Raw genomic sequence first — 13,290 nt, forward strand, 5'->3', positions numbered from 1 at the left:
TATATTTTTTACGATTATTTTTTAAATTTCCCATTATAACTTTTTTTCTTCTACATTTAGGTATATATTATATAATAAAAAAGAAAGCTTATTCTGTTTATAATTGATGGATTCTGTTTACTTTAAAATGGTGTATTATAAAAAATTCTAGGATTATTTTTGAATAAGATATGCTTTTTCAAAATGTAATAAGTACTTACAACGATTTTTGATTTTAGGATTATTTTTTAAATTTCTCCTTATAACTTTTTTATGTGATTGTGTGTTATGATTGAATCTTATTTTTTATAGGTAATACTTTGGATCCACTTAACTCGGCCGGGCAAACTTCAAAATATGGATTAATTCCAATATTTACTGTCAAAGCTCCTGCACCACAAGCTTTGCTTGAAAAAATAGCATGTAAATGTACCAAAGGATGTACAAAAAACTGCGGTTGTAGGAAGATAGGAATTAGTTTTTCAATATTCTGCAAAGGGTGCATGTGCATGGGTACTAATTGTGGGACTCTAAGATAACTGAGGTGTCAGAGGAAGATATTGAAGCTAATGCTAACGAAGAGATGGACTTTGATTTTGAAATTTTTTAAATGTCAACGTTTAAATAATTTTAACTAAAGTGATGTTTTCTAAGACTAATGTTTATGTAATTTTTGTAAAAGAAATAATTTTAAATAATACAGGTAAAAAATATCAAAGAATCACTCGGTTTCCATTATTTAAATATAGGTGATACACCATTTTAAAGAACAGAAAGTAAGCCCTCTTGATTCAGCAATATATAGTATATTCATGTACAAGAAAAAAAAGTTATAATGAGAAATTTAAAAAATAATCCTAAAATCAAAAATCGTTGCAAGTACTTATTACATTTTGAAAAATAATATCTTATTCAAAAATAATCCTCGAATTTTTTGTAATACAAGATTTGAAAGTAAACAAAATAAGCTTTTTTTATTATATAATATAATATATACCTAAACGTAGAAGAAAAAAAGTTATAATGAGAAATTTCAAAAATAATCGTAAAAATGCAAAAAATAATATTTTTTTTATATTAGGTATTATATATTATATAATACAATATTATATTATATATACTATATATAATATAATATTATATAATATACAATATATCATATAATAATATAATTTTATTTTTATATTATATTATAAAAAATCGTTAAAAGTATAAAATCTTGAAAAACCATAATCTCTTTAAAAAAAAGTGTTAGACAGTAGACCATTTTAAATATAATTGATTTCTATTTCTATTACGTGTACCATTTCATATAACTAAAGTTACGTGGAAAAAAGTTACAGAACAATATTTGCGACATTACAAGGAAAATTGCCCAAAATTGCTGTGAGTGGCGAACTTTGAAAAATCATATTTCGAAAACTATAAATCCTAATTGCCTCTACTATACAACATTTTAAAGAAGAAATATGTAGATTTTTTTTCTGTAAAGCAATGTCTATACCTATATCCTCGTGGACAAAAGTTATGGGACAAAAAACAAAATTTCTTTCTTTTGCGATATTTAGATAGGAAATTTAACCAGGAACAATTTTTATGTAGGTATGTTTATACCAAAAGTGCATAGAACTCACCCTAATGTAACCTGTGCCCAGGGACTAATTCACCCATTTCTCAAAAACGCACCCCTTTAAATGGTAGCACTCCGCGGTTTTTTCATATATAGGTGTCCATTGACCATATGAAATAATAAAACTCCGTTAACGTTGTAGTTCCTTTTGTGCTATCTTATTTTGAAAATAATCAATAGCCTACGATGGCAGTAATCGATTGTTTATTTGAGTGAACTTAAAATTTATTTACTTTAATTATTAAAAATGTCGTACAAAATTTACGTTATTATTAATTAAATTTATGTCAGAAATTGAAATTCTGTAATTCCTCCTTATAAGTATTATTGAAAATGTTTATTTTCAATTAATGTATACGTCACCGTGATTGTAATTATGCCCGAGAAATGATCGACTGAATACAAAAGCGGTGGTAGCTGATCGGTAGAGCTCGCCTAGGGATCGAGCGGTCCCCTGTTCGAATCCTGACAAAGTCGTATCCTTTTTTTTTAATTTTTGGTATTCTTTTTGTTCTTTCTAAAATTAGCTTAATATTTAAATACAATACAAAAATCTGTTTAAAGTAGATAGGTACGAGTATATTGATTTCGTTGAAATCATAATATGAAGTTAGATTATATTATAATAGAAGTATAACTTCGTACGTTCCTACAAAGTACACACATATTCTTTTTTAATTAAGTAATTTCCATAGATTTCTAATAAATATAGCATTAGGCCTTTATTTTGAATATGAAAAATTTGAAACTCTTCATTAAAAGAATTATTATGATCTAGAAGGTGATGTGTATACGTAAAATCAGTATTTTTATTATTGAAAGCCCTTTTTTGTTCTGATATGCGTTTCTCAGAGGTTCTGCCAGTCTGACCGATGTAAGTTTTTGGGCAATCTAACATGGTGTGACTATGATATATCATGTAAATTCGGGTTACATATCGCACAGAAACTATTTTTTAAACTTACTTAATTCATTATACGACGTATTTTGACGTACTTTACGTAGTAGTACTTAATTGATGAATTTAAATACTTAAATAAACAAAGTTTCCGTTATGGTAATGCTCGTATTATAAGCTTGCTTTCTCTAAATGTTGTTAAACTTTATAGTTTTTAGCACATCCAAAAAACTACAAATTGTTTTGTATGTATCACACCATTGTAGTCGTTTATTTATAAACTTTATCATTTATTTGTAGTGAACTGTTGAATCTGACTTCTCTTTTTTTGCCAACTAAAATGAGTGAATAAGCCTCTGCAATTACGAATGATACATGTGACATGTACAAAGAATCAACGAAACGATTATAACAATTTGCAGTGCATGAATAATAAAATACTCTTACTTGTATACGCATTTAAGCACTGTAAATCTCCCAAAGTACATTGAAAATAATGGTCGTTCGGATTGTTGAATACATTTATAAAATTGAAAGGAACGCATTGACATAACGCTACAATACTTCTTATCTTGCAATCCATAATACAGTCGCTGTAACTGTAGCTTCCGAATAACGTCTTAATTTCATCACTAAAGATGCAACCTCTCTAAAACATATTATAGTCCAGTGAATGAGGGTATGCGGCTCAGAATTTCGTCCTAATGCATCAATTTTCTTGATATTTTCACAGTAAAAAGGAAATAGCTCAGGAGAATCAACTAAGCACTAAAAAGTCCAAAACCTAGGAATTTTGTGCAGTAAGATGAATCGCCATGCAACTTTTTGCATTCGATTCGAGAGTGTCAGGAAATTTTGGGAACTAAATTGATCTCGGGGAGATGAAAATTGCATTTTGTTCATAAGAAAAATACATTTTCAAAGTATGTATGTATGTACATCTCGAAGAGATGGAAAATGAAAAATTTAGAACTCGGGAAATATTGACGGAAATGAGTTATTTAGTTTGGTCGGGACGTGTGTAAAGCTGACCCTGACATGAATGGTCGGTGAGTTCCGTCGTGTCAGATGGTCAGATCGGGATGTGTGTAGACGCTTTAAGATTATAACTAAATACGATTTATATTGACATTTGTATTTTTAAGAGGCTACACCAGCGCGTCATCAAAACGGAAAACGCGTTCCAAGATTGCAGCTTTAATTTTGAATATTTTGTTGAGATATTTGGCTTATATGTTATAGTCAATGCCCGAATTTCAGGCACTCCTAGGTTTGACTAGGCAACCCTCAGGTCTGACTGACGGTCTTAGTCAAATCCCGAAATAAATTATAGTTTCGGTCTTTGACTAGTCAAACCTAGGGGAGACTAAGTTGGTCAGGAAAGGTCGAAATTTAATTTTAAGAAATCGGAGTTTGACTAGTCAAACCCCGATCGTCTATAGCCCAGTAAATGAACGGGAAATTCGGCGATACCGTGTAATTTCCAGGGGCAACTCCGAATTGCATGAAAATTTGAATTTAGGTTCTACTTACCCTCCACTTCAAAGTTGAATTTGTGCCGTTGGTTGCTTTTACTTGGGGGGTGACAGTCACCCCTTCTCGGGGGTGAAAAACATACGTTCAAGATAAGACCGGAAATGGATAAATTTACTGATTTTAAGCAACTTTTGTTCTATAGAGTTTTTTACGTAAGTCAATACTTTTCGAGTTATTTGCCATTGAAAATGTTGATTTTTCGAAAAAAACTACGTTTTCAGACGGTTTTTCGCAAATAACTCAAAAAGTAAATATTTTATCAAAAAAAATATCCTTAGCAAAAGTGTAGCTTCTAAAAAACCCAAAAAAATGGTGTATCATTAAAGTCTATCAATCAAATAAAAACAAAGTTGTAGCTCATGAAAAATACGTTCTTATTCGTCTAATTCCAAATCGAAGATTTCAAGGTGAAATCACCGAAAATTAAGCACTTTTCGGGAAAAACCCATTTCAACTTTTTTAAAGTGTTTATAAAAAGCTTTGTTTTAATTGTTAACAAAAATTTTAGCATTAAAAATAAGCGAGTTACGCTCAAAATAAAGTTGGCCCTCTTCTTTTTTTGTAAAAAATCATGAAAAACCCGCCGTGTTTAGCTCCCCAAATGAAATTAATCGCTACCGCTTTACAAACAATTTACTTACCTACCTATTTTTTGTATGATCTGTCAGTCTCACCGGTTTAAAGTGTTTATTTTTGAATTGAGAAAGCTTGAATGGGTCACTAATCACGAGTGTATGCAAATTTTGAACAGCCATATCTTAACCAATTTTTGTCTTATGGAGAAACAAAATAAAACTAGCACATTTATAATAGCAAAACCTACATTTTTTTACTCTTCAAGATTTTTTTATCACTAATACTTTTTAAGTTATTTTGAAAAAATGAAATTTTTCGAAAATTTTTAGAAATTTTTTTTTACTATAAAACCAAATGTTTTTAAAAATAAGCACTTCAAACCAATCAAACTTACAGATAATATAAACAATACATATACAGTTAAAACAGATGGTAAAGCTTAACGATTAATTTCATTTAGGGTGCTAAATAGAGGAAGGTTTTCACGATTTTTTTAACAGAAAAAGGGGCCAACTTTTTTTTTTCAGTGTAACTCGTTTTATTTTGATGCTGTAAACTTTTGTAAAAAACAAATAATAAGCTTTTTTTCGATACTTTAAAAATGTTAATAAGGTTTTCCCGAAAAACGCTTCTTTCTTGGGTGATTTCGCGTTGAATTATTCGATTTAAAATTAGACGAATAAGAACGTATGTTTCATGAGCTACAACTTTGCTTCTACTCAATTTGTAGACTTTACTTGTACAACATTTTTTTCGTTTTTTATACGTTACACTTTTTCTAAATATATTTTTTTCGATAAAATATTTACTTTTTGAGTTATTTGGGAAAAACGGTCTGAAAACGTAGTTTTTATGTCGAAAAATCAACATTTTAAATCGCGAATAACTCGAAAAGTATTGACTTACGTAAAACACTTTATAGAACAAAAGGTGCTTAAAATAAGTCAATTTATCCATTTCCGGCCTTATTTTAAACACGCGTTTTTCACCCCCCGAGAAGGGGTAAATGTCACCCCCCAAGTAAAAGCAACCAACGGCAGAAATTCAACTTTAAAGTGGAGGGGAAGTAGAACCTAAATCCAAATTTTCATGCAATTCGGAGTTGCCCCTGGAAATTACATTCCAAAACGGTCATTTATTGGGCTACTATTAAAATGTCGTAATTTGTTAGATTAGTTATAATAACACGTAATTTTTTAATTTTAATGTAACTTTTTAAAATAATTCTTCTTTTTTAATGAAAGAATGAGTTTATTTGAGCTGTTAACAGTGTCAAGTAGGAATTTTTGTGTTGTATGTTCCCTACTCTGAATCTGTCAAAATAAATCTCGGTTTAGCGAATTTATTTTATTTAAATTTTTAACTAGTATAGTCGGTTCACTAATCTCAGACACAACTGTCTAATAATTGTAGTAATTATTTTTTTGGCGAAGATAGTTACATTTAAGTAAAAAAAAATCCTTCAATTTCGATCGGAAAAACTGTAACAATACCTATCCCAAGCTTTGGTCCTATCCCAAGAGCAAAAGGAGAGGCTCGAAATATTTTGGGTATCATACAAGATAAAACAATTGACGGTTTGTATAGAGTTGGTACAAAATACGAAGCAATAAATACACCTTTTTTAAGAAATCAAATAAGAGAATCCAAAGAGAATTTTCTTAATTTCGAAGATGTTCCAGACGTTAAGCTGTCTCTAAGAGAAAATAGTACAACAGATTTTAAATTTGGAGGACAAGGCCTTATAAAATGCTACTGCAATAGGAAATGCCCTTCAAAATTATGTACGAGCCCCTTCCCATTTCAGTTGGCCCACCTTTAGAATTTGCAGTTTATGAGGATTCCCATAAACAAGTGATAATCAACATATTTTTATAAGTTCCCATATTAATTATTATTGCACTTTTTACTAATATTTATTGAAAACATTACTCTTACGGTTTTTATTTATTTCAAAATAATAATAAAAAAATCGCTAAATCGTGGCTTTTGATTCAATTAGGTATATCAACATACATTGATTTTTTCATAATTATCTTAAAATCAGAGTTAGGCTATGGAAAATGATATCAAAACAATTGCCAATTAATGTCAAATAGATTTTGTGATATTATAAGGCCTATTGCCGTTTGTCGGGATAAAGTCATCGATGGGTGAATGAGTGAAGGTAAAGTTATGGATGAGAACATTTGTTCAATTATCAATAGATTTTTTAATTCTCGAAAATCAGTTCGAAAATCGCGAATACGTTTCAATTGTCACATTATAGTGTAAGAAATATAGTTAGGGAGATACAAAACCTCAGGTTTTGTCATCACAAAACCTATAAATGTAGGAAAAATAAAATAAGCGAAGCAGATAGAATAAGACGCATTATACTGAAAAACCGACGCGATGTGCAACTTATCTAGATTTAAATAGTTTTTGGAGTAAACTGTTTGGAACACACATTTCTAGATCGACATGTCACTGAGAGTCCACAAATTAAGATTTTCTACTTACAAAGTGATTGATAAAGTTAAAAAAAATCAATACGAATTATTTGTGAAAATTTTTTTTATCTCAGACTAACGAAAATCCAGCCTTAACATTACATCACAAGAAAAATAAGTTAAAATGGTCAAAAGAGCATTGAGGTTGGACCAATTCACTAAGGGATACAATACAATGGAGTGATGAATCCAGATTTGAAGTTTGTTTTGGAGTCGAGTTGGATACAGTAGGAGTCGAGTTATACGCAGGAAAAGTAAAGCGTTTCAGCTTAATGTTTTAACAGAAAGGTCAAATTTCCTAGGTTTATCATGGTCTGGAGCAGCATGTCATCGAATAGTTTGGAAAAATTGCATTTTATCGACGGAATCTTAAATACGGGCAAATATTATTTGAAGGTTTTAAATAATTTCTTACCGATTATGGAACAAAGTCGTTTCAATAAGTTCAAATCAGCGAAAGATTTTATCTTCCAACGAGATGGCGCGGCGTAGGTTGCCATACCTCAAAAAAGAGTTTAAACTGGATTGGTAACCACGGTATACTACTTCTGGAATACGTTTCTAACAGTCCCGACTTGTCCCCGAGAAAATCTTTTGCGCCTCTTTTTTACTCGAAATAAAAAAAACAACATCTTGCTAGATTCGTCAAAGAATTGAAGCAAAAGTTGCAAAAAATATGGGATCCATTTACACCAGAGTGTTGTCAGAACTTTATAAAAACTATGCCTCGAAGAATTTTGAGTGTAATTCAAAATAAAAAAGATGTCACTTAGTTGTAAACTTCCACATTTGTTTTGTTAAAATTAGATATTTTTTGCGTTTTTTTTTTAATTTCTTATTATTCCGTTTAATTAATCGTTCTTATTAATTTACAACATATTTTTTATACTTCTGGAAATCCAAAAATTATCGACGAATTAAAACTTTCAAAGTTTAGGTATGCTGGACTTTTGTTTTTGTTCTATAAAATTGGAATTTCTTTTAAATCTACATTGGGCCAACTGCTATGGGAAGGGGCTCGTAAGTGTAAAATAAGGTCTAACGTATTGTGCAACTCTAATGCACGTATGGTTGCACCAACAGATCTTTAGCTTAAGATGTGCTTTAAGCTCAGCTTATGAACCATACGCGTTGCACCATTGAGTCTTACATCAACTTACAGCTTACTACAATGGATTGCCACGTAGATTGCTTAGATAAGAATAAAAAATTATGGTGTAATGTAAGTGAGACTTAAAGCGGCCCTATCTATAAGCTGAGCTGGGCTAAGCTGGAGCTTAAGATTTGTTGGTGCAACCAGGCATAAATGCCATAATGCCTCAACATGTGAGAATAAACACTATTTTTTTTTTAATTTTAATTAAGACAATATAAAATTAAAAAATGACGTTTTATTAAACCTAATCTAACAAATTAAGACATTTTTATAGCTGATCGGGGTTTGACTAGTCAAACGCCGATTTCATAAAATTAAATTTCGACCTTTGCCTAACCAACTTAGCTAGGTTTGACTAGTCAAAGGCCGAAACTGTAATTTATTTTGGGTTTTGACTAGGACCGTCAGTCAGACCAGAGCAGAGGATTGCCTAGTTAAACCTAGGAGTGCCTGAAATTCGGGCTTTGACTATAACATATATATTAGTAATATAGCAAATAATGGCGGTACAGAGTCCAATTTGAGAAATATATTAGTATGTGGAAATTACTCTATAATTAAATAAAATATCACAAAAACGAGCCTGTACCGCCATTAAGAAGACCAAAAAAATTCGCTTTCTTCAAATAAACTTTTACACATTGAAACTACTAAAATTGTTTATCGTATAACAAGAAATCGAAAATATTATAACTATTAACTAATTAGGCAACATAGAGAAATAGTCACTGTCATTTTTACAAGCCTGCGTCAGTTTTCTAAGTGTAATAGCACGATTCTATTATCTGTTCTTTTATCTGTATCGATATCTTAGTCCGTTCTTTAACGGTAAAATATTGCAAAACCTCTAAATTTTAAAGAACCGCTTGGATTGACATGAAATTTGGCATACACAGAGCTAACAAGTCAGAGAAAAAAAGTGATATTGTGCCGATATGTGCTTTTGCCTCGGGGATGCCTTTCACCCCCTCTTGGGGGTGAAAAAGTATTCGTCCAAAGTAAGTCCGGAAATTGATAAACTGACTAATTTTAAGTAACTTTCGTTCTATAGAGTTTTTTCACTTAGTCAATACTTTTCGAGTTATTTGCCAGTGAATATGTTCATTTTTCAACAAAATAACCACACTTTTAGACGGTTTTTTGCAAATAACTCAAATAGTACGTATTTTGTCGAAAAAACATTCGTAGCAAAAATATAGCCTGTAAAAAATTTTAAAAAATGGTGTATATATCTCGTTTCTATACCTAGTAGAAGCAGAGTTATAGCTAATTAAAAATAGGTTCATATTCGTCAAATTCCAAATGGAATACTTTAACGTGAAATAACCAAAAATGAAGCACATTTCCGGGAAAACTCATTACAACTTATTTAAAGTTTTTTAAAAAAGCTTCATTTTTGTTTTATAAAAAAAAATTTCTAGCATCAAAAGTAAACAAGTTACGTTCAAAATAAAGTTGGTCCCTTTTTTTTTGGTAAAAAAATCGGGAAAATCACCCTCTAATTAGTATCTTAAATGAACTTAATCGTTACGACTTCACCAGTTTTTTGACCCGTGTATGTATTGTTTATATGATCTGTAAGTTTCATCGGTTCAAAGTCCTTATTTTTGAAAGGGCAGTAGTTAAAAGGGGTTGAACGGGTCACTGATCACGAATGTATGCAAATTTAGAAACACCAAACCTCAATCAATTTTTGTCTAACAGAACAACAAAAAAATTCATGATATTCAGAAAAGCAATGCTGACTTTTTTTGTTTTTCGATATTTTTGATGTCTCTAACAATTTTTAAGTTATTTTGAAAAAAAGCATATTTTTCAAAATTAAAATTTTTAAAAATTTTACTTTAAAACCACTTTTTTTCCAAAATAAGCACTTTGAATCGATGAGACTTACAAATCATATAAACACAACATAAGTAAAATAATTTGTGGAGCAGTAACGATTAATTTCATTTACGTTGCTAATTAGGGGGTGGTCTTCCCGATTTTTTTAGTCAAAACAAAAGCGACAAACTTTAATTTGAGCGTAACTTGCTTAAATGTAATGCTAGAAACTTTTTACAAAAACAGAAATAAAGTTTTTAAACATGTATGTTTTTAAACATTTTTAAAAAGTTATAATGGGTTTTCCCCTAAAAGTGCTTAATTTTTTGGATATATCACTTCGAAATATTCTATTTGAAATTTGGTGAATATGAATCTATTTTTCATTGGCTATAACTCTGGTTTTACGAGGTCCAGAGACCTAACGCGTACACCATTTTTTTTTTACTTTTTTGCACGCTATATTTTTGCTAAAAACGTTTTTTTCAACAAAATACTTACTTTTGGAGTTATTTGAGAAAAACCATCTAAAAATGTAGTTATTTTGTTAAAAAATGAACATATTCACTCGCAAATAACTCGAAAAGTGTTGACTTGGCGAAAAAGCTCTATAGAACAAAAGTTACTTAAAATTAGTCAGTTTATCCATTTCCGGACTTATTTTAGACTTATATTTTTTCACCCCCAAAAGGGGGTGAAAGTCACCCCCAGGGCAAAAGCACACATCGGCACAATATCACTTTTTTTCTTTGACATGTAAGCTATGCTTATGCCAAATTTCATGTCAATCCAAACGGTTCTTTAAAATTTAGAGCAAAAACCGTGAAAGAGTGGACTATCTGTTCAGTGCAGTAGTGTATTATTTTCTAAGATATTGGAATTCGTTAGTATTGATCCATATTAGGGAAGTAGTGTGTGTTTGTTTATTTGTCGGACTATTTAAAAAAATATACTTACTTACTTAAGCCGTCCTCTTGTACCTTACGGTGTCGAGGTTTATTAAAAAAATATATTATTATTAATACTAATGAGTTTTATTGTTAAGTATATTTTACGTAAAAATATTTCGAACTCTAATGTGAATATATAAAGTTTTTGGAGAATTTTTTATTTTAGAAATATCATCAATAATTTAAAATTAAAATTTTAAATTCAAATAAAAAAATTCAAATACATGCTTTTAATAAAATTTTACCTATTTTGGTTTATTTTTATAAATATTTGTTTACTATTAATAAATTTGTTTTTATAACTTCCATTTAGTTCACCTGTGAATATATTGTCACAATATTGAGCCTGCATTTTAGATAGTGTCAAATAATGCCGACGCACTGTAGTCAAAGTTTCGCAGAACTTTCGAAAAAGCGGGTGATACCTTCTCCCGAATTAATATTGATGACGCACCGCTGTGGCCTCGGAGGTCCTTACCTTGCTCGGGGGATATTTTTTAACTTCATCAGTGGCTACTGTGTTTATCGATGAAACTTGAAGGAAAATTTCTGTCCCCCTGTCTATTATTTTTTCTACTAAACCTCCCGAAGTAGTGTCGGGAAAATCCGTAGGTATAGAGAATAAAATCTAAAAATTTTTGTTAAGTTATGAATAGACTTAGGTAAATATGCAAATTGCGTATTTTGCATCTTATGCATAAAAAATTCAAAAATATCAAATTTTGCATATTTTTATATAAATGAGCATAAAATTCATATAATTTGAAATTTTGGTTATATACATTTTTATATTCATGTAACAAATAGCTTGGAAATCTCAATATTTAATTTTGTTTTGTAATGTCTTGGTATTCAAATTTTTGGTATCGGAACTAATAAAAGATATAGCGATATAAAAGATATATACATAGTTTTGTCACGTTTTGTCCTACAAGGGTTCCAAAATCTGCCAGTTTACATCTCTAGGTAAAATTTTTTATGTTGACGGTCCTTTTCTCACTTTTGTTGTAAAATAAGCCGTAAACACCTATCACTGTAATTGTTGTGCTTAGAAAATGCCGAAAATAAACAGTTCAGTGTCATTCATAAAATCAAACTATAGTTTTGTTCAGAAAACTGGATTCCTCCAAATTGGATTTCTCCAAATTATCATTGTTAGACAGTACATTTTTAATAAAAGAATTTGAATCATTGTGTCAAAACGTTAACAGTAATCATATTGGAAAGTAAACTTTCGAAAAATTTAAACAACCATGGAAAAAACAGTAGTTACCAGGTTCTTTCTGAAGTGGTTCAAGTACTAGTTCCGAACCACTTAATTTAGAGCCAACTATTATGGTGAATTTGAAAAATGCCCCAGTTACATTAGTTGATGTCGAAAAAAGTTAGTATTCAGATAGAAGCCATATGTTTCTGTTAGAAAAAAAAACAGCATTTAATTACATAAGCTTAGTTTATAATGGTAGAGGAGCAAAGTATGCTAAATGTGCAGTCACTCGAGCGTTATGGGGACCTATTGGGTTGTGAAGAGTAGGTCCTAAAACCAAAAAAAGTTAAGTAAAGTTTTCCATTTTAGTGGGCGCTTGCCATTTTTTAATTTAATTTTCCATTTCCAACAATCGTTTATTCCAATTATAACGCCATCTATCCATAATTCGAAAAAAGTTTCGAATAAAAGTTACTTATTTTTACGTAAGGAATCCAAATCTGCAATAAAAAATTACGGCTCCTATTTAAGATTTTAAAGTAACCCCCCACCCCACCTCCGTGGGGGGTCGTGTTTGGTGTCATTCGATAGATTTTTCAAAAATGTTGGATAAGTGTATTTTACAGTTTTTCGATCTGATGTTCATTTCGCGAAATATCGCGGGATTCGTATTTAAAATATTAAATTTTCCCCCCACTCCTCTCGTGAGAAGTCATGTTTGGTATCATTCGATAGATTTTTAAAAAATATTGAGCACATATTTTTTAGTTTTTCGATCAGTCATTCGTTTCGCGAAATATTCTCTTTTTTCTTGTGAAAGTTTGGTACTCACCCATTTCCTTACGCCCGGCTCAAATCCTCAGATTTTTGAAATATACACTCTTTTGCATGTACTTAACTTACCTTATCTTAATCTGACAATTTCGAGTTTTTTTAAGGATATATTTTTATTTTCAGGCCCCCCTTAACGAACTCCCCTGTGTTAAATGCCAATATACAGGGTGTCCAGAAACTCTACCGACAAACGAAAACAGGAGATTCT

General features: G+C 30.5%; 2 protein-coding genes across 4 annotated transcripts in view; both read right to left on the bottom strand.

The window, feature by feature from the left end:
• The window catches only part of LOC114327208 (scavenger receptor class B member 1), a 633,383-nt gene that overhangs the window by 544,807 nt on the left and 75,286 nt on the right, over nt 1-13,290 (bottom strand). The gene's annotated exons all lie outside the window — the stretch shown is intronic.
• Nucleotides 1-13,290, bottom strand: part of LOC114327233 (sodium channel protein Nach-like) — a 56,370-nt gene that overhangs the window by 10,932 nt on the left and 32,148 nt on the right. Inside the window, exons 6-7 of the mRNA XM_028275780.2 lie at nt 11,520-11,669; nt 2,955-3,156 (exon numbers count right to left, since the gene is read on the bottom strand). Of these exons, the coding sequence (XP_028131581.1) occupies nt 2,955-3,156; nt 11,520-11,669 (352 nt within the window). The remainder of the gene's footprint in view (nt 1-2,954; nt 3,157-11,519; nt 11,670-13,290) is intronic.

The sequence above is a fragment of the Diabrotica virgifera genome, chromosome 4 (assembly GCF_917563875.1).
Source record: "Diabrotica virgifera virgifera chromosome 4, PGI_DIABVI_V3a".
Taxonomy (NCBI): Eukaryota; Metazoa; Arthropoda; class Insecta; order Coleoptera; family Chrysomelidae; genus Diabrotica; species Diabrotica virgifera.